Raw genomic sequence first — 21,911 nt, forward strand, 5'->3', positions numbered from 1 at the left:
GAGCAGTTTGGTTGATTTCTAAACACACTGGTGCAGTGGAAAGATTGCAACAATAGTGTAGATAAATTGGTTTGGGTTCAGACAAAAATGGAAGATTCTCAGTTGGGTTAGCATACTGAAACTTTCAGAGAGCAACTACACAACAAGAGTTCTGGGCTTCTGGCCATGGAAGATGATATGGAAAGTCAAAGGTGCCATTCTAGGTGGCATGTTTCACTTGGCTTTTGGCCAAACAAGCGATACTTACTCAGGATAACCTCATGAAAAGAGGGTTCCAATTGTGCTCCAGATGTTCTTTTTGTGAATGTGAGGCAGAGACAATCAATCATCTCATTCTACGCTGTAGATAGACGGGGAAGCTGTGGCAGATGTTCATCAATCTTAGGGGCATCAGTTGGGGTATGCCTAGGAACATAAAGTAAGCTTTAGCTTGTTGGAACAGAGATGGGAATCAGTCAGGTCACATAGAGAGATGGAAGATTGTCCCGGCTTGCATATGGTGGACTATCTGGTTGGAAAGGGACCATAGATATTCTGAAAACAAGGCCAGCTCTATGCAGAAAATGAGGATGAATTGTCTGGTCCTTTTCTAATTTTGGTGTTAACATGAGTATCCTCATGAAGAAGAGGATATTCCTAATATTTTAGATTTCTTATGATTTCATAGGAGTTTTTTTTTTGACACTTGTGTGATTTTGGTTGTAAATATTTCTGGAGTACATCTGTGTGTAGCCCCTGTTTATAATACCAGTTACCTTTCTCAAAGAAAAAAGTCAGTTGAGGTGGTCAGACGCTTTCTGAATGTCTAGCTTGCAGAGGATGGCTGGTACCTTGCTTCTAACTCTAAAATCCCCACATTCATTCGCCATAATAATGGCATCCATTATCTGTCTACCTTTGACGAAAGCAAGTTGTTGTGTCTCCACCAGCTTGTGCATAACCGTTTTAAGCCTCTCGGTTAGCGCCTTGGAAATTATCTTGTACACATTACCAATTAGGCTAATGGGTCTGAAATCTGTCAGCTCTTTTGCACCCATCGTTTTGGGAATCGGGGCCACATAGGTAGAGTTTAAGCTTTTCTCAAAAATACTCCTTTCATGAAATTTTTTAATTGCAGCAATAACCTCCTCATTGGTGATCTCCCAACGGTGGATATAGAGGGCCACGGTGTATCCATCAGGGCAGGAGCTTTGTCGCCAGCACAAAGCTTCACACAATCCAATATCTCCTGGTTCCTAAATTTCCTTGCAACATCAAATTGTCCTTTTCAAATATTTTGTGACCTTCCCTGCACCCACCAGATGATCTCCATGTTTTAGGCTGAGAGTAAAGATTCTGGTAGAAATCCACAATTTCCTTCTTTGTTTCTTCTGGGCTTTTAGCGGTTTCTCCACCCACATATAGCTCTTCAGTGTTGTTTTTCTTTTTCTTTTTTTGTGTGAATTAGCAGTTCTATGAAAGAACCTGGTGTTATTGTGCCCCTGCTTCAACCAGTTTACGCTTGATCTTTTGTCTCTATGCTATCTCCTCATACTTGGCCAAATTTTCAAACTCAAGGAGGAGACTAGCCTTTGACGGTATTTCATCTTCATTGAGAGTTCTTTGATCTTGGATTTCTTCTAACATTGCTAGCTTCACTAGAGTACTCTGTTTTTGTGTTGCCAGGTTTCCTTGGGAAGTTTTACTCCACTTTCTTAATTTATGTTTTAGGGCTTTCAACTTGGAAGCTAGGATGAAATCTGGCCGCCCTTCATAGACTATAGAGCTCCACCAGTCTTTTGACTCTTTCCAAAAAACCTTCTGTATGCAGCCACCAATTTTCAAATTTGACATAAGACCTCACAGGTTCCCAGTTCCCACTTTGAAGCATTATGGGTGTGTGCTTTGAGGTAACCTTGTGCAAGACTGATTGTGTCATGTTCCTCAGAAGCCCTCATCCCACTCATAAGATACTAGAAATCTATTTAGCCTGGCTGCAATGTCATGTCTGTTCCCTTTCCTCCAAGTATATTTTCCTCCTACTAAATGAGGATCCAGTAGACCCATATCATCAATGAATTCATAGAAATCAGTCATTGCTCTTGAGATTCTAGAGCAATTCTTCTTTTCAGAAATAAAGAAACCTGACAAGTGTTGAAATCCACACGAACTACCCAGGGACCATTGAACAAACCTCTGGCTGAGCCAACTTCCCATCAAACTTCTTCTCTTTCTATTCTATTCGTTGGAGCATAGATTCCTGTAAGGAACCAAGAGTAATCTTGGCTCTTTCCTGTGAACTTACAGGAAACACTGCTTACTTCACCCGTACAAACTATCCCATCCCACTTAATTAAAATACCACCTCTAGTTCCACTAGTTCTGTTGGCCCACAAGTCTTTCACAATGTTATTGATATCACCTTCAATTTTAGTCTCTTGGAAGCAATAAACATCAGCTTTCCAACTACGAATCACGTTCTTAGTTATGCCCCTTTAGCTTGCCTAATTCAGACCCCTCACATCTTGACAGTCATTGATCACATGATATGGTGTAACTCCCCTTGCTTCTTGTCGCATTACTCCTGAAATTACTTCCATAGCCCAGACTTCTCAATTTTTTGCACCCTCAACTGCTGGAGTGAATTTAGCATTTTCCTCCTCCTCCTTGTTTCTGATTTGTCTCATACTGTCAATCCAGAGGAAATAACTTTTGGATCAACTCTCAGAGTTGGATGTGATTTTGGAAAATAGACCTTTGACACTGGAAGAATCAACCAAAACAGCAGCTCTAACCTTAGACTTTGAAGGACTGATAAATAATGAAGAAGTCTCTTGGAGACAAAAGTCAAGGGCTCAATGGTTGAAGGAAGGTGTTGCAGATCAGACCATGAGAACTTAGAAGCAGCACATTTACATAATTTTTATCATTTACAGTTTAGTCCCAATTTACTATTCCTATTTCTTTCGGACCCTAAGTTAGGTTATTAGGATAATATTGTCATTTCTATTTGCCTAGGGTTCTCTTTTACATTATAAATATCCTGTATGTGTACTCATTTACTCATTTGGAGATTATCAATGAAAATCATCTTTTAGCTCTATCTAGAATAGCTTTAGCTTAGCTTAGTTTGTAGCTTAGTTTCTTCTCAAATTCCATTCTGCATCATTTGGTATCAAAGCAATCATCCTCGCGCTGTGGGTATTTGTTGATGGCATTTCAAAATACTCATTATACTTCCAATTTCACATCTATCCTCCCTCCAAGTTCTAATGGTGGTTATGGTGGAAATCCTTATGGATATAGATATACAGGATATGGGGATTATTGTAGTGGGTATCAACAACAATTCAATCCAACATATCCACAATATGCATACCAACCTTCAGAGTTCTCTGGTTTATCTAAGGTTATACCAGTATAAGGAAACACGACAACTACAGTCCACATCCCTGTACAAATTACAATCCATATCCTAATGTTGCTTACAACACCACTGTCACTCATGCAGATTCACAGTATCAAGAAAGTTACAATCAGTGGGAAAATACTAACTCCATCTATGTCACACATAGCACACTCGGTGTTGGTCTATATAAGTTCTCTTCATCCTCGTGTGAAGGGAGTTGGAGGGAGAGGGAAGATATTTGTGCGATATTAGGCGAAACGCTTTTGTCATTTCCAATGGAGGCTCGATTGGAAGATAATCCTGCTCCTAGGGAAGGCACTATACTTGTTTCTACTCTATTAGAACGAGACAGAGAAGCCTCACTACCAGTTGTATCGGGGAAGACATGTCTTCAAAAATATGTGCACCAATTGTTTGATGAAATGCCAGTTAATAAGAAGGATGGTATCAACAGTAGTAGTAGCAAGGAGAATAGTGCACAGATGATGGAGCAAGTTATTGATCCAGAATGTATTGCTCCCATTGCCATTAATTTCAGTGTTGTTGCAAATGTTGAACTCTTGCTGGACAAGACGAGATTGAGGAAGGTTGAACAGAAGTCAAGCATTGTTGGCAGTCCAGTTGCTGCATATGGAAGATGAATATGTCTGAAGTTGTCGAGCAATTGAAGGAAAGAGGGTATCCCACTTATGAGCCACAATCAGAAGTAACCGGGTGGGGATTTTGATTCGTTGAATATAAGCACTGACGGTGATGTCAATGGGTTTGAGCTTTCATATGTAATTCCAAATATGAAAAACTCTCATGACACTTACCTAATTATCAAGTCTGATGAAGAAATAGATTTGAATAAAAATTTGAGGATGATGATGAGATGGTGATACAAGAAAACCTTTCAAGTATTGAAAATTTGGGTGAGGACATGGATGCTAGAAAACGTGCAGTAATGGAACCTCTTGTGATGATTTTTTATTCACAAGGTACTCTTATTAGCAAGGATAAAGTTGTGTCTGTTGAGGAAAATGCTGAACCATATGAGCCTATTGACAATTGACAGAGGAAAAGTGTGTAGGACCGAGGATCCAGAACAAGTACCTGGGAAACCTAATGTATTTGAACGGGTTTTTTCTGGTTCAACCAATAGTGTATCTGAGACTACTTTACTTTCTGGTAGCGAGCATCAAGTGGTGAATAGGGAACTAGTATTCTTAATTCAAACAAAACTGAGTGATGGTGATGAAGAGGGACTTCCCTTGTTAAAGCGAAGTGACTTATTTCCTTCTTTCAGATTTGCAACTGATCTTCTGGTTCCTAGCGAGGATTGCGCTCTTAAAACTCTCATCATAGACGTCAACACAGTTGCATACAATAAAGGAAATTTCCCTGTAAAGTTGAATGTGGGGAGTGATGTCCATGGGATAGAGAGAAATATAGCTAGTAAGGGAGAGATTGAGTATTTGCATAATTTGTCTGATAAAATGCTAACTTGTGAACTACAAGGTTCTTTTGACAACTTAACTCATGTCTCTGATATACTTATGAAAACTGAGAAGTTTTGGAGTGACAACACCTACCTTGTTGAGAAGATCAAGAACCAGATTGTGGACATATGGATGGAGTCCTTGATGGTAGACCACAAACTCTCTAGTCCCTGGTCTTTGGATCAGCCTGGTGCTATGAATTGTACTCGCGTAGTTTGTGGGTATTCTCATATCAGAAATGCTTCAAAGATATCTGTCGAGGGGCATATTGGCTTATTAATCTTACATTTTGGAGGTAAGTCTTATACGATAAGAAATGCTCTTGTTGGGAAACTGTAGAAGTTGGTCATGAAGGCTTTCAATGATATGGAGGTTGAAATAAGTTCAAAAGCCATCTCACCCTAACCAAGCAAGCAATGTTGAAAGGTTACTGAAAGGTGTCAGCATATTCGATGAATTGTTTACTTCAAAGTTGGGCAAAATTGTGTGGAGAACATGCATTTTTCATTGGAGCAGATATGCAACTATTATCAGCAAAATTTCATACTTCTCTGTTAACAAAAATCATGAGCTACAAGTGTTGTCATTATTCTCGAGCTCTCACTGGTGTGGGTTGGAAGGCAATTAGAGCAGTCACCAAGTTTGGAGAGAGTGCAACATCTACCTGTGCACTTAAAAATGGCAAGGAATATGCTTGTTGCTTTGAGAGAACACAAGATTCGCGGGGGTTCAAGTCGAATAAAGTCCCCTGGAATGTAGTTCTTTTAGCTTGCGATGAGTCAAGTATGGTTGATTGTGTTGATTTTTTGGGTGTGACTGAGGAACGACTAAAGTATAATCATATAGTCGACACAAATTCCCTTATTTGGTGGACATTATTCCATTCGTGTGTTGCTGGTAGCAATGTGAAGCTGGGAAAAATTGCTGCTCAAAGACAAGTTGGCTCCTTAGGTGCCAGAGTCTTTACCAGTAAAGGAAAAGAGAAGATATTGTGCAACAGACTCGATGTTCCACAGAATTCACTGTCACTGTTGGCACTATTTCTGAGATACTTCCTAATGAAATGGAGTTTTGTAATGCTGCCAAAGATGATAGCTCCAACGCAAAAGGCAAACGCGACATTATTTTCTCTCAAGGTCTCTGCCTTTCTGCCTTTAGGAGTCACTTATATCAGTCTCTGGATATTATTTTCTTGCGAGGTCATAATCTCATTATGGCTTTACTCAACGAGAAACAATGTAGTTACCATGCTGGAGGAGAAAATTGGGACAGCTGAAGCATAGTCTAAAATTCATGAAGTTGCGCAATACTATTAATGTGGGGAGGCATCAACTCAGTTGCATTTTAAGGCTAATTGTTGCATTTTCAGTTTTCAATATTGTCTCTTTTTCATGGTTCATTCTACATGGTCTTGGAGATGAGAAGCAACAAAATTTACTAATGATAATGAAGATGCATGGTCTGGAAAATGGATCAACTTTTGCAATTTTTGGTGAAAGTAATGCTATGGAACCTAAACACAAGTCATCTGCTATCTCTATAGCTGAAAAGGCGTCAGGAAAACAGGGTAGTGATTGTGACCTTGTTATGCAAGAATTTTGGAAGCTTAAACTCAAGGGTGTTCGTTGGAATTCAAGTGAATTTGGAAAGACATGCATTATGCCTTTCATGATTTTAACCTTGAGGACAAGGTTTGTTTTAAGGGGAAGGAATGTTGCAGATCAGACCATGAGAACTTAGAAGCAGCACATTTACATAATTTTTATCATTTACAGTTTAGTCCCAATTTACTACTCCTAGTTCTTTTGGATCCTAAGTTAGGTTATTAGGATAATATTGTCATTTCTATTTGCCTAGGGTTCTCTTTTACATTATAAATATCCTGTATGTACTCATTTGGAGATTATCAATGAAAATCATCTTTTAGCTCTATCTAGAATAGCTTTAGCTTAGCTTAGTTTGTAGCTTAGTTTCTTCTCAAATTCCATTCTCATCAGAAGGGGATAGGAACACCAAGTTCTTTCACAAAGTAGCAAATCCCTACAAAAGATTCAACAACATTGATCAACAAATGGTTCAGGGAGAAATTACAAGGAGCCAACTAGAACTAAGGGTGACATAACTGAATTTTATCATCAGCTATATATTGAAACTACACATTGAAGTTGTAAGGTGTTTGAAGTCATGTGGAGCAGCTAAAGCCCTCAAGATGGCTTCTCTATGGGATTCTTCATCAAGTGTTGGGAGATTGTGAAGCAGGATATCATGAATGCTTTTCATAACTTCTATGAGAAAGAAGTGTTTGAAAGAAGCTTTAATTCAACATTCATAGCCCTTATCCCCAAAAAGAAAGTTCCAAGGAACTATGAGACTACATGCCTATTAGTTTGATAGGAGCATCAACAAATTGTTTTCCGAAGTGTTGACAAAGAGGTTGAAAAATCTCTAAACTGGTTGATGCTCAGCAAATGACCTTCACGAAAGGAAGGCAAATAATGGATGCTGTTCTGGTGGCTAATGAAGCAGTAGGCCCATGGTTGCAATAAAAGAAGCCTGGTATCCTGTGTAAACTGGATATTGAAAAAGCCTATGATCATGTAAACTGGAATTTTTTGCTACGTGTGCTGGATAAGATGGCCTTTGGTCAGAAATGGATACAATGGATTAGATTTTATTAGCTTTTCTGTTTTTATAATTGGATCACCTGCAGGTTTCTTCAAGGCTCAGAGGGGTCTCAGGCAAGGAGACCCTTTGTCTCCTTTTCTATTTATCATAGCCATGGAAGGACTCAACAATATGACCACAACAACTAACTTGAATGGTTGGATAAAAGATTTTGGAGTGGCTAGGGTTGGCAATGGGTAATGACATTTTGGAGGCGACTCTTTTACATATGATGATGATACTCATATTCTGTGATGGTGATAAAGACCAATTAAGATATCTCAGAGTAATCCTAGTGATCTTTGAAGGGATGTCAGGATTACACAAAAACTGGAGGAGAAGTTTTCTCTACCCAATCAATGAAGTCCATAATATGAATGTGATGGCTTTTGTATTGGGAGGAGAGGTTGGGACTCTTCCAACTATCTATCTGAGGACGCCTTAGGGGGTAAAGGCAAAGTCAGTTGAGATATGGGACATTGTGATTGTGAACAGAAATTGGCAAGATGGAAGACTCAATACTTGTCATTGGGAGGTAGACTCGCTCTGATCAACTCAGTCCTTGATGCCCTTCCAACATGCATGATGTCTTTGTTCCTTATCCCAGCAGGGGTGATCAAAAGGTTGGACATCATCAGGAGAAACTTCTTGTGGCATGCTGACAGAGAGAGAAAAGTCTACCACTTGGTTTAGTGGAATTCAGTTATTTGTACAAAAAAATCTAGCGGCCTGAGAATCAAGAACCGAAAGAGTCAAAGTAAAGCTTTAAGAATGAAGTGGTTGTGGAAGTTTATCAGAGAGAATCACCTAATGTGGGGGAAAGTTATTAAAGCCAAGTATGAACTAGAGGATAGTTGGATGACTAAGGATGGGGTGAGCCTATGGAGGTCTATTAAAGTCCTCTAAGTGAGTTGGAAAATCAATCAAAAATCAAAGTGAGATGGGAATAAGACCACCTTTTGGAAGGACAATTGGCATGAGGTTGGAAATATGGAACTGGCTTTCCCAGATATTTTCAACCCAGTTCTTCAACAAACTTGACCAATTTTCTGGGGTCCAAATTTTAGAAGGCATCTCAATGATTGGGACGTAGAAAGAGCGGCTAACTTCTTCAACAAAGTTGACCAATTTTCTGGGGTTCAAACTGAAGAAGACATCCTCTGGTGACATGGTAACAACAAAGGAATATTTAATATCAATGCAGCCTACAAGCTTATGAACCAGTTCAATCATCAGATTGCCAACTGGCCATGGAAACAAATCTGGAGGATTAAAGTCCCACATAAAGTTTCATGTTTTGTATGGCTACTAGCAAATGAGGCTGCTTTGACAGTGGACAATTTGATGAGAAGAGGCGTGACACTGTGCTTAAGATGTTTCTTATGTAAAGAAACAGCTGAGTCAGTTAACCATTTATTTTTGCGTTGTACTTACAAGCTCATTTGTCGAGAATAATCTTAAACCTTTAAGGCATAGCATGAAGAATGACTGGTAAGATTACAGAAGCTCTAATCAGCTGGGGCCTGGGAGGAAAGAAACAGGTTTACATGCTAAGGACAGGAGTAGATGGAGAATTATTCCAGCTTGCATTTGATGGACTATTTGGAAGGAGAGGAATTCTGGATGTTTTGAGAGTACATAGAATGATGTGCAGAAGATAAAGTTGAACTTTATCTTACTACTTTGCTTTTGGTGTAATTAGATTTATTCTAATGATACTGTATCTATCATTGATGTTTTAAATCCATTATAGATAGAGATAGTAGATACTAGAGTTTCCCTGAAAATATGGTTTCAATACTACCCAATTACTGTTTTGACCCCTCTGATAAATCGCTCATAATTTGATACTGCTCGGAATCTCATCTTCTTCAAAAGGTCTTTCTAGCCAGACTTGTACTTTTTCTATCAATGTAAGACAGTTTGGTGGATGTAAAGCAGGTTTCCAAGTCTCTGTCTCAGAGTGAAGCTTTTCATAGAAAGTCAAAATGCCTTATTTGATGCCCTCTTCCTTTGAAACCAACATCCTAGTCAATTCTAGGCGTCAATGGTATTAAACCTTCTATGTGCATTGACCATTCTTTAGAAAAACTTTGTATTCCTATCTCCTTGTTTAAACCGTTGAATCCTGGGTCTATGCCTCCAACAGAATCCTCAAATTCGACTAATCTTCAAAGTCCCTAATTGAATTAGCCTTAATAAGAAGTTCAGTATCAGAAAGATTCCTATGCTCTCGGATGTTGTCGAAATGACTTAAATGGTGAAAAATATCATTCTTTTCCAATCCAAGGTTTCCATGGGAGGAAAAGATCCGGTCTTTTAATTTCCTTTTGAGGAGATTTAGTTAACAACCTAGGATAAAGTCAGGTCCGTCGATAATATTCGAAGAGTTCCACTAAATTTTGATTCTATCTCTGAGGCCTTCAGTGTCTGGCACGACTCGAACCAGGGCTTTGTCGTAATGGGCATCCCAAGTCCAACAAGAACCGGAGATCACCCTTGATACCCAACCCAACCAAACATCAAACCACAAAACAATAACCAAATTCGTAACCATTCCATAACATACCCAAGCCCATAGTTTGTCCATACAACGCCTCTAAAACCAAACAAGAATATCCGGTCGGGACATGCCCCCGACCATAGCCAAAACCAATACCTAAGTCTAACCCAATAAAGACATAAGAAGACTCAAAGCAAGAAATGGAGCCTTTCGAAGTATGGAAGGTCACCACTTCAAGTCAACACAAGCTGTTCCCGGATCCAAGTCACTGAGTAGGAGGTGTGATAGTATGACCAACACCTGCATCGTGTGGGGATACAACATCAAAGACGGTTAGTGATTGGAGTGCTAGCATGTAACTTAAGGATAAGGATAATATAATGCCAACAGTTCAAAACCAATCAACCAATTCATATAACTAATGCAATACATACATATACATATATACCATGCCGGGATAAAGAACAAGATTAGCATGAACTTTGAAATCATTAACCCGGGCTATGTAGCATAACCGTCATATAACAAGGCACCCACGGGCTATATAGACCCAACTGTCCCCTAGCTAGAAGGGCCCTAGTGTGTGTAGCCGCACGAACCAGAGAATATCCATAACCAGTGTTGTAAAAGGCGCTCACCACGTCGCTAATGGCGAATGGCGAGGCAAGGCATAGTCACCTCTTGTCGTTGTGGCACTGCGACATCCAAAAGGTGACAATGGTGTCGCCTTTTTTTTTTTTTTTTTTTTTAAATTAGGGCTTTAGGGATGAAAACTAATTTTAGGTCTTATTTTCCTATTTTGGCTCTACCAACTTACTCGATTGGCGACTGCATCTGCTACCATTACCATCTCACAAGTTCGATTTTGATTCTGGCAACCGGCGGCGACTACCCTGGCGACTCCAGCTACTCCGGTAAGGATTGATTTCTTTTATTTTTTTTCTTCTTTCTTCTTCTTTTCTTAATCCTTCTTCTTCTTAATCCGGCGACTGAACTCCAGCTACTGTTTTTTTTTTCTTTCTTTTTTTCTGTTCTACTTTTGTTCCTTTGAAACAGTAATACAGTGTTACACTATGTAATAGTAAGCATAAATATATTATGTACAAAAATCTTTTTTGAATAACTTTTATAACATAGTATGATAGTAATATACTAATTAAATGACTTGATCATTTACAACTATTTCAATTTCAATGGTGTTTTAGTATTGCTTGTTTTATGGATATTGAATTGTTGAGTCGTTCAAGTTCTAGACTTTTAGTATCTATCTACTATCTATTTTTAATTCTTGACTTGAAATATTTTCTAATATATTAGTGCTATTGAAATTTTGATCATTTATATATTATTTTAATTTTTTTGTATTAATTGTCGCTACACTTCAAAAGGCTCTCGCCTCACCGCGTGGCGAGCGGAGCCTTGTCGCCTTTCGCCGTCCAAAACACTGTCCATAACCGTATATGCCTGTATGGGGGACTCGAACCTCCCGACATAATCTAGATGACTTAAGCATCAATACATGTATTATGGGGGACTTGAACCTCCTATTCATATATTCATTCGGGGGACTTGAACCACCCGCACCGGCTAACGCGGTTTTCAGTTAGCGCTTCGGACTCCACTTTCACGGCCCGACTACACATGCCGCTTTAAAGCCTAATTTAAAACCATCATTTCACATACACAATCATTAAGCCAATTACTTACCTAAGACGCTTCGTTGGTATCGTCATACCAACACCACTTGCAAGCGTACCACATGCCATTACCATTATCGATCAACCAATCATTCATTTGACTTTGGGACTCGAACCCATTGTCTAACAAAGACACCAATTCAATTCAAAGTTTAGGAACTCGAACCCATTGTCTAATAAAGGCATAAGTCAATTTAATGTTTAGGGGCTCAAACCCTTTTAGCCAATTAAACCACCAAGCTTACCATTTAAATCACTACATGGCCAACAAGGCCTTCACAAGACCATTTACCAACCATTCAGATTCATTAGGCCAATGCCTTAGTTCAAAACATCATCTAACATGTGACTAGTTTATTCTCTTAGACATTTTCACAAACATGTTGAGGGCATACCATTTTCAAGGCCAAAACCAAGGTAAAAACTATCAAGTTTATGGTTACCTGTGACCCATTTGTTAAACCACAATTACCAAGCACCCACATGTGCAAACCATCACCAAAAACATGTATAAACACAATTTAAACCAAGAGTAAACAATACTCAACATTATGCAACAAAACCTCAACATTGGTTTTCAAAACCAGCATTATGAATCATAATCAATGTTTAAAACACATGATATTTGAGAATTAACAACGAGGGAAGAGTCACATGCCTTATTCACGAAGATTCATGGAAAGAACTTGGCTCTTGAGCCTTTAGATGAACACCTTGTAAAAATCTTAGCCCAATCTTCAAGAGAGTGTTTAGAGAGAGTTTTAGGAGTGTGTTGATCCTTTAAAGTGTGTTATGAGAGGCTACAATGTGTTATAAGATGTGGGGATCTTGAGGGTTTTGGGGTGGGAAATGTCTAAAATATCCTTCGCTTAAAAGTTGAAAAAGGTGGGCAGGAGGGTACAGTTTTCCCCTTCCACTCGTACCCACATCATACAAGTGGTACCCTCTACTCGTATGTTGATCAGAATGTTATACACCATAATCTATCCAACATACGACTCCTCAGCATGAATCGTACCCTACCATACTACTAGTACCCCCTCAAGTGGTATCTTAGGCAGAATGTGATCAAGAACACACTAATTAACATATGATTTGGACTTTACTACCCGCATCATGATCATACGATTCGTATGATGCCCATTCGTACCTTGGATAGTAACTAACCAAAACCATACTAACATACGACCTAGACCCCTAAACCGTACCCACATCATACGACAAGTATCCTCAAGTCGTATGATGTCCAGAAGCCAAGAAATTTTCTAAGCGTCAAAAGTAGAGTGTTTCTGTGTCGAGCCACCAGTTCTTGAACTTGAAATAGATTTCTTGGACGACCACTCTCCACATTGAAGTTGAATGGGGCGATGATTAGACACCAATCACCAATCTGAGTAGAAGAGATTGCTTAATATTTCTGAATAGAACATGCCATTATACAGAGCAGAGGAATCTATCTAGTCTTGATCTAAGTTATTCAGCCTCTTCACTTTCGGTGCCGCAGTCGTGTCGACACGACATGGGTGTGGGTGTGGGTGTGGGATCTGTACCCGATATGGTCAACCGATTTTGGGTACTTTGACCTAAATCGACTAAGAAAGTCCGGACAGATTTATGAAATTCTATAATCAAAATAAAAGCTAAGGTGAAATTAAAGAAAATGAAATACCTTGTATGTAGAAGTTTCTATATTATTGCTTTTCTTTTTATCTCCTTTCAGGATTTTCTCCTTAAGATTTCCACATAATATCTCAAAATTTATGTTTTATCTCTATTTTTAGATATTTAAATTATTTTTCGCCGAATCCCCGCACCCGTATCCATTTCTAGATCCATATCCCCGAATCTTTAAATTGAGACCGTGAAGGATCCGACCTCTAGATCCGTACCCGTATCAGACACCCGCACCCAAGTCCAAGCAACTTAGGTCTTGATGCCACCTTGTGATTATTTCCAGCCTTTCAAGTGTGTAGGATCCTCCAAATGAAGGGGGATCTGTAAGTGCCAGATTATTGATGATCTCTGAAAATTCAGCCACGTCCCTGTGATTGTTCCTAATATTCATCGGTACACTTTAAAGTTTTAAAACCTTTATGAAATTTTCACGGCTGCTGCACCAACATTCACTCCCATATACTCCCTCTGTCCCAATTTAAGTCTCTTAGTTGACTGGGACGGAGTTTAAGAAATAAAAGGAGAATTTTGAATCTCGTGGTCTGGAATTAAAGATGTGTAGTCCTTTAAAACTTGTAGTCTTAAACTTGCCATGGAGGATGTTGGAATTGGAAAGCTCACTAAATATAGAAAGAGACGTTCTTCTTGGACAGGCCAAAAAGGAAAGTAAGAGACTTAAATTGGGATGGGGGGATTAATATTGCTGGTTTTACAACCATCCTATCTAGTTTGCTTTTATTTTGGTAAGTATCCTTTTATTCCACCACACGTCATAGCACGTTTGCATTTTCAACCATCCTGTTATGATTTTGTGTAAACTTTTTTCTCTATCATAATAGTTTTCTGAACCTGCGCGCCTAGATATCTGTATTATTTGCATTTGGGCACAACAAATTCCATCTATTCTTACCCCAACTTCATTAGATTTGTGTCTCTTTTTTCAAGAAAAGAAACAAAGATATTTTGCCGGAATATGTGCTCTTTATCTTATAGAAATGTACATGCTATGATCGAGTTTGTTAATACCCTACATAGCTATATAAGGAAGTTTTGGTGTTTGTAAATACTTATCTTAGAGAGCTTTTTTCGTGCTATACACAATAGAAGTACCTTATCTTTAAAGAAAAATTTCCTTACAAAATTATAATACTAGCATTTGGTTTTATGTCGTAATGTTTGTTTCTCAATTGTTATTAACATGTTCCTTATATTCCAGAAGCTTCTATTTCATTGAGATCAATATGATATTGTAACGTCACTTAATATGCAGATATGATCCTCGCAAAAGAATAACAGCAACGCAAGCTCTTGAGCATGAGTATGAACTCTCCATCTCTCTCTTTCTCTCTCTCTTGAGCATGAGTTCGAACGCAAGCTCTTTGCGCTATTGCATTATTCACTTACAAATGGTTCTGAAAATGACCAACATATTTCATCACAAAATAAATTTGTAAAGTTTACCATTTTGATGTGCTATTTCCATCGTTTAAGCACTGGGCTTACTTTACTAATCAATTGCTGAGCGTATTTGGTCCACATATTATCACTATTTAATTTAATTGCATTTACCATGTCATAAACTTTTTTCAGTTGATCTTCCAGCCAAGGCTTCTTGCCAATACATTTTCTCCTTGAAGTGGGAAAGTTAGAATAGTGTTTGGCCTAGTGACGTTATGTGGGGTTATTCCTTTTTATACCGAACACTTATCATGATCTTGAAAATTTCTTGAAATGAGATAGAGGAATCCTATTAATTTGCATTGAATTTATGATTTCCAATATGTTTCTTAAACTAGGAAAGTGAAAGCCTCAAGTTTCTTTTGATATCTTGCAATAATGGGTGGAGGCTTGTCAAGTATTATTGTAAAACCTTTTTTTTCCTGGTTTGTAGGTACTTTCGGATGGAACCTCTACCTGGCCGCAAGTGAGTACACTCCATAGTCTCTTGGCAAACAATTGATTTGTAGGAAGTTCTATTAAGCTAGTTTGATAAGATCATGCTAGAATGCTAAAGTATTATGAAAATTGAGATTTACAAGTTTTACCTTTTTATATCCATTTACACATACTGAAAATTAAAAACACATATAACCTTTTTGATCATTGATTCCAACAACGAGAATATTCTATCCACTCTTGACGTTGGTGCTTTCCTATGCTTTGTGCTTAAGATTGGTGTACACTGATTTAGCCATTTGTTATTAATTTTGTACACAACTCAATATAGATGATGGAGTCATCAAAGATTTGATCAATTTTGAGCCTTCTGTAATTCACTAAATTCACTAGAGTACTGGAAAACAAAGAGAAGATGTGTACAAACGTGATATCCAGCAACAAGAAGGAAAAGGATTGTATAGATTCTTTGGGAAAACGGGTTTGGGATTTGGAGAAAATAAAAGGATGCTGTAAAGAAATGGATCTTAGGCTTAACTCAATCCCAAAGCTAGCTCGTGAGGGGAGGATTGCCCATAAGGTGGTCAATTGCTCATCTCTTTTCGACGTGGCACTCTTAACACTCTCCTGCATGCCCAGACCTCGTTAACCGGAGGGTGGACAATATAATATGGGGGTCCAACATCCGTGAACAAAGAATTGGGATGGGCCTAACTCTAATAACATGTAAAGAAATGCATCTTGGCCTAAATCAACCCCAAAAGCTAGCTCATGAGGGGAAGAGTGTCCATGTCCATATATCGAGACTAATTTCCCATCCCTTTTCCGATGTAGGACTCAACAGATGCTAAACTCTTATCTCGAGCAATGGAAGAGGTCAAAATATGTTTTAATGTATCAAGAGTTTATGAGCCTTGTGTGGGAGAAGGAAATGATATCCTTTGATTAAAAGAAAAAGAAGGAAATGAATCCTGCCGGAGTTGGCATCTATTAGGGGGATATGGGATAGCCCATGAGTTTTGGGTGGATATGTCAATATTTCCAGATTTAGCAATGAGAGAAATGATAGAAGCAGGGCATTAGGAGCTTTGAAGAAATTTTCAGATTTAATTTAGGAGCTGGAATTGGTCAATGGGCCATTACATGGGGGAAATACATATGGAGGCGTAATGAATGCAACACAATATCCAGAAAGGATAGATTCTCCCTTTCAAGTGACAGGGATAGAATTTCAAATTGATAAAGCAAAGGTTTTACCACAGGTTTTATCGAATCACAGTCCTTTAATCCTTGAGTTTTAAGATTGGAATAAGTGCTTGAACATGAGGACCTTATGAACTGAGTTTAATTTTGGTAGAATCATATTCTGTACCTGGCAGACCTGATGTTATTCTTGTAAAGCAATTGAAATTTCTCAAAATTGACATAAGGAGTGGAATATTACTGCCTATGGCAGACTTGCAGCCTGGAAAATCAAGGTGTTGAACGAGATTTAAAGGCTGAATCTAAAGAGACAAGACGCTGATGTTCATACTTCATATGAAGGAAATTCTTTGTAGAGAGCTGGAAGAAATTGCCAAAGTCAAGGAAATTCCATGGAAGCAGAAATCGAGGTGTTTGTGGTGACTCTACAGTGTCAAAAATGCACGATTTGTTCCGAAAGTGTTAAATGCAGATAAAAGTTACAATATTTTATTATTGACGTAAATGGAGGTTGAAGGTGATATGGTTGATGATCAGGCAAAGATTAAAAGGCATATTCTGGAAATTTGTAGCAATTTATTTAAGGAAGAGTAGAAGTCGGGACTTGATTCGTATGATGATAATGTGGCTACTTTGACTGACGAAGAAAGGGATTGGCTTCAAAGGCTTTTTTCTGAGGAAGAGGTAGTCAGGGTAATCTAAGAGGTGATTATTTCTATTGTGAAGATGTATGACAAACAGTTCCAATGCTACTTTCATTGCTATATTATACCCAAGAAACAAGATGCCATAATGTCAGAGATTAGACACATTAGTTTAGTGCGCAGCATATTTAAATTCTTTCCAAGGTGCTTACAGAGAACATTAAAAGGATGATGGATAAGCACATTACAGAGAGGATTATTTAAGGAAGACTAGAATTCGAGACTTGATTCGTACGGTTATAATGTGGTTACTTTGACAGAGGAAGACATGGATTGACTTCAAAGGCTTTTTTTCTGAAGAAGAGGTAGTCAGGGTAATCAAAGAGGTGATTATTTCTATTGGGAAGATGTATGACAAAAAAGTTTCAATGCTACTTTCATTGCTATATTATACCCGAGAAACCAGATGCAATAATATCAGAGATTAGACACATTAGTTTAGTGGGCAGCATATATTAAAATTCTTTCCAAAGTGCTTACAGAGGATTAAAAGGGTGATGGATAAGCACATTGTCACAACCCAGTTTGCCTAAGCCGTGATGGCACCTGGCTCCAACCTGTTAGACAAACCCAAATGTATTTCAAATGACAACCTGATTTATAGGAGACCAGAATTAATCTTAATGCAGTTTATGTCATACTGAAACAATTAATATTCGTGTAAAAGTTGCCAATTCGACTTTCTAAGAGGCTTGTTGGTTCCACATCTCGGGAGAAGATTTCATAATTCAATTGTTGGTAGGTAGAAGGGAAAATGTTCTTTAGAAAAGATGCAATAGTTTCCATTTCCCCTGCAATAACCTCTATTACAGAAGTACAACAACAACAACAAACCCAGTGTATTCCCACCTAGTGGGGTCTGGGGGGTAAGATGTACGCAGTCCATACCTCTACCTTTAAAGAAGTAGAAAGGCTGTTTCCGATAGACCCCCGGCTCAAGGCACGAGATACCACACAAACACATAGTAAAGCACAACACAAGATTACATATCATAAATACGGTACCCATAAGTAATATAAAATAGAGAAAAGCACACAGATTCGTAATAAAACATGGAACACGGAATCATAACAGGCATAAACCCCCCACCAAGTAATTCCCTACACTAGCGACCCAAACTGGCCCTAGTCCTCTGCCCTAATCCGCGTCCTCCAGACCTTCCTATCTAGGGTCATGTCCTCAGTGAGCTGTAACTGCTCCATGTCCCGCCTAATCACCTCACCCCAGTACTTCTTCGGCCTACCCCTACCCCGCCTAAAACCATCCAACGCTAGCCTCTCACACCTACGGACCGGGGCATCCATGCCTCTCCTTTTCACGTGTCCAAACCATCTCAATCGGGCTTCCCGCATCTTGCACTCCACTGGAGTCACACCACCTTCTCCCGGATAGTCTCATTCCGAACTCTATCCTCTCTAGTCAGCCCACACATCCAGCGCAACATCTGCATTTCTGCCACCTTCATTTTTTGGATGTGGGAGTTCTTAACTGGCCAACACTCCGCTCCATACAACATGGCCGGACGGACTACCACCCTGTAGAATTTGCCTTTAAGCTTGGGCGGCACCTTCTTATCGCACAGCACCCCCGACGCGAGCTTCCACTTCATCCATCTCGCCCCAATACGGTGCGAGACATCCTCGTCAATCTCACCGTTACTCTGGATCACGGACCCGAGATACTTGAAACTAGCCCTCTTACATACCTCCTGTGATTCCAGCTTCACTACTACCTCATTCTCCCGCCTCACGTCATTAAACTTGCATTCAACATACTCTGTCTTGCTTCTGCTCACCCTGAATCCTTTAGACTCAAGAGTTTGCCTCCACACCTCTAATTTGTCATTCACACCCCCTCGAGTCTCATCTATCAGAACTACATCGTCTGCAAAAAGCATACACCACGGCATCTCCCCTTGAATACGCTGCGTCAACACATCCATCACCAACGCAAACAAAAAGGGACTAAGAGTAGATCCCTGATGCAATCCTGTCAGGACAGTGAAATGCTCTGAGTCTCCTCCCGCCGTCCTCACCTGAGTTTTCGCTCCATCATACATATCCTTAATTGCTCTGATATATGCCAGCGGTACTCCACTCACCTCCAAGCATTTCCAAAGCACCTCCCTGGGACTTTGTCGTAAGCCTTCTCCAGGTCGATAAACACCATGTGCAGGTCCTTCTTCCTTTCCCTATACTGTTCTACCAACCTCCGTACCAGGTGAATTGCCTCCGTCGTCGAGCGGCCAGGCATAAATCCAAACTGATTTTCCGAAATAGACACTATCCGTCTCAGCCTCACCTCGACCACTCTCTCCCAGATCTTCATAGAGTGACTCAATAACTTAATCCCCCTATAGTTATTGCAACTCTGGATGCCACCCTTATTCTTATAGAGAGGGATCATGGTACTCCACCTCCAAGCCTCGGGCATTTTTGCCGTCTTGAAGATTTCATTAAACAATCCAGTCAACCACCTTACACCAGCCTCTCTAACGAACTTCCAAAACTCCACCGATATCTCATCCGGCCCCGTCGCCCTACCCCTTCGCATCCTGCGAACAGCCTGTCTAACCTCTTCTACCTTAAAACGTCTACAATAGCTAAAATCCCGACACTCCTCTGAGTGCTCCAGTTCCCCTAACACAATAGCTCTATCCCCTTCGTCATTCAAGAGCCTATGAAAGTACGACTGCCATCTATTCTTAATGTGGCCGTCCTTCACCAACACTCTACCGTCCTCCCCCTTAATGCACCTCACCTGATCGAGGTCACGACCCTTCCTCTCCCTGGCCTTAGCGAGTCTAAACAACTTTTTCTCCCCTCCTTTCCCCTGTAACCCTGCATACAAGCTCTCAAAAGCGGCCGTCTTAGCTGCCGTGACTGCTGACTTAGCCTCCTTCCTCGCTAGCTTGTACTCTTTCCTGTTTACCCGCTTCTCCTCTTCGTCCTTACTCTCCACCAACTTAGCATACACCCTTTTCTTGGTCCCCACTTTCTTCTCCACCTCCTCATTCCACCACCAATCCCCCCGATGGTGCCCGGCCCGGCCCCTAGAAACACCCAACACCTCACTTGCATTCTCCCTGATGCACCTAGCCGCCCTATCCCACATACTATCCACGTCCCCCCTACACTCCCACACCCCCATTCCCGCCAACTTCTCCCCTATCTCCCACGCATTCACTGGCGTCAGGCCGCCCCACTTAATTCTAGGTCTACACTCCTTACTCCTCTTTCCATTCTTCTTTATACCCAAATCCATAACCAAGAGCCTATGCTGGGTCGAAAGATTCTCACTCGGGATGACCTTACAGTCCTTACACAACGCCCTATCCCCTTTCCTAAGCAACAAAAAGTCAATTTGGGTCCTGGCTATCGCGCTTCAAAAGGTGATCAGGTGCTCGTCCTTCTTCGGGAAGCCCGAGTTCACCACCACCAGCCCAAAGGACCTCGCAAACTCCAATAGGGTAGACCCCTCTTCATTTCTCTCCCCAAAACCAAAACCACCATGCATATCACCAAAGCCTCCCGGTAACGCCCCGATGTGCCCGTTGAAATCTCCTGCTACAACAATCTTCTCCGAGCTAGGCACGCCTCTCACCACCTCCTCCAAAGCCTCCCAAAACCGCATCTTCTCCTCCCCCTCTGATCCCACTTGCGGCGCATAAGCACTACACACGTTCAGGGTAAACCCCCGAAAGATCAACTTAATAGTCATCAACCTATCATTGATCCTCTTCACCTCTACTACCTGCCCTCTAAGCTCTTCATCTACTAAGATGCCAAGTCCATTCCTACGCCTCTCGCTCCCAGAGTACCACAGCTTGTAACCATCCACATCCCTAGCCTTATACCCTACCCACTTGGTCTTTTGAACACACGCAACGTTGATCCTCCTCTTCCTAAGAATCTTCACAAGCTCTATGGACTTACCCTGAAGGGTCCCTATATTCCAAGACCCAACCCTCAGCCTACCGTTACTATCCACACGCCCTCCACTGCCCCCCCTGCGGCCAAATCTTGGCCTCCCTCCCACTCCCGCCCCTTCCTCATCCCCCGCCCCCACCACGGCCCCACGCCCCAACCCCCTCGGACCTGACCCTATCCACCCATTACCGCCCACAGCCACAACTACACGAAAGTATAAGAAAATATAACGATATAAACGATGGTAGTAGCAAAGCAGCAGCAAGAAATACAAGGCTCACACAAATTCAAAGAAATACTCCAGGAACAAAACTATACTCAATTAGGGGGCAAACACCACTGGACTCAACACCCACAGCCCCAAACACAGATTCCCAAGCCGATAACCCAATCCAAGCAGTGCAAGAAACGACCACAGCAACAACAACAACAGACAACAGGCAATATCCATAAATCCCATGCAAGTCAAGGTACAGGGGCTACTACTAGCATAATACGAAGAATGAAAGAATGCAGAATAAAGAATGAAATAACAAAGGTTAGAAGTCACCGGATTACGCTTGTAGACCAAGCCGGAAACCAAGCCCAGCGTTGACCGGCGTCCGGGGGGTTCCGGTGCTGAGATGGAGCTGCGGCTGCTGGAGACCGAGGGAACTGGTCGGAACTGGTCGTCGTTTGGGTGCTGCGGCTGCTAGCTACCGGGCGGCGGGTGCAGACGGAGCTGCGGCTGAAGACAGCGCTTCGGCTGTTGGGCTGTTGTACCCCGCCGGC

At 40.6% G+C, this 21,911-nt stretch overlaps 1 protein-coding gene across 9 annotated transcripts in view; it reads left to right on the forward strand.

Moving 5' to 3' along the window:
• Positions 1 to 21,911, forward strand: part of LOC107867865 (cyclin-dependent kinase E-1) — an 87,383-nt gene that overhangs the window by 19,721 nt on the left and 45,751 nt on the right. For all 9 annotated transcript variants that reach the window (XR_001673393.2, XM_047411796.1, XM_016714320.2 and 6 more), the window contains exons 11-12: positions 14,678 to 14,725; positions 15,299 to 15,331. Coding sequence is in view for 8 of the 9 variants with exons in the window: in XM_047411796.1 (XP_047267752.1) it covers positions 14,678 to 14,725; positions 15,299 to 15,331 (81 nt within the window). In the remaining variant the exon portion in view is untranslated. The remainder of the gene's footprint in view (positions 1 to 14,677; positions 14,726 to 15,298; positions 15,332 to 21,911) is intronic.

Source organism: Capsicum annuum, chromosome 4, assembly GCF_002878395.1.
Source record: "Capsicum annuum cultivar UCD-10X-F1 chromosome 4, UCD10Xv1.1, whole genome shotgun sequence".
Taxonomy (NCBI): Eukaryota; Viridiplantae; Streptophyta; class Magnoliopsida; order Solanales; family Solanaceae; genus Capsicum; species Capsicum annuum.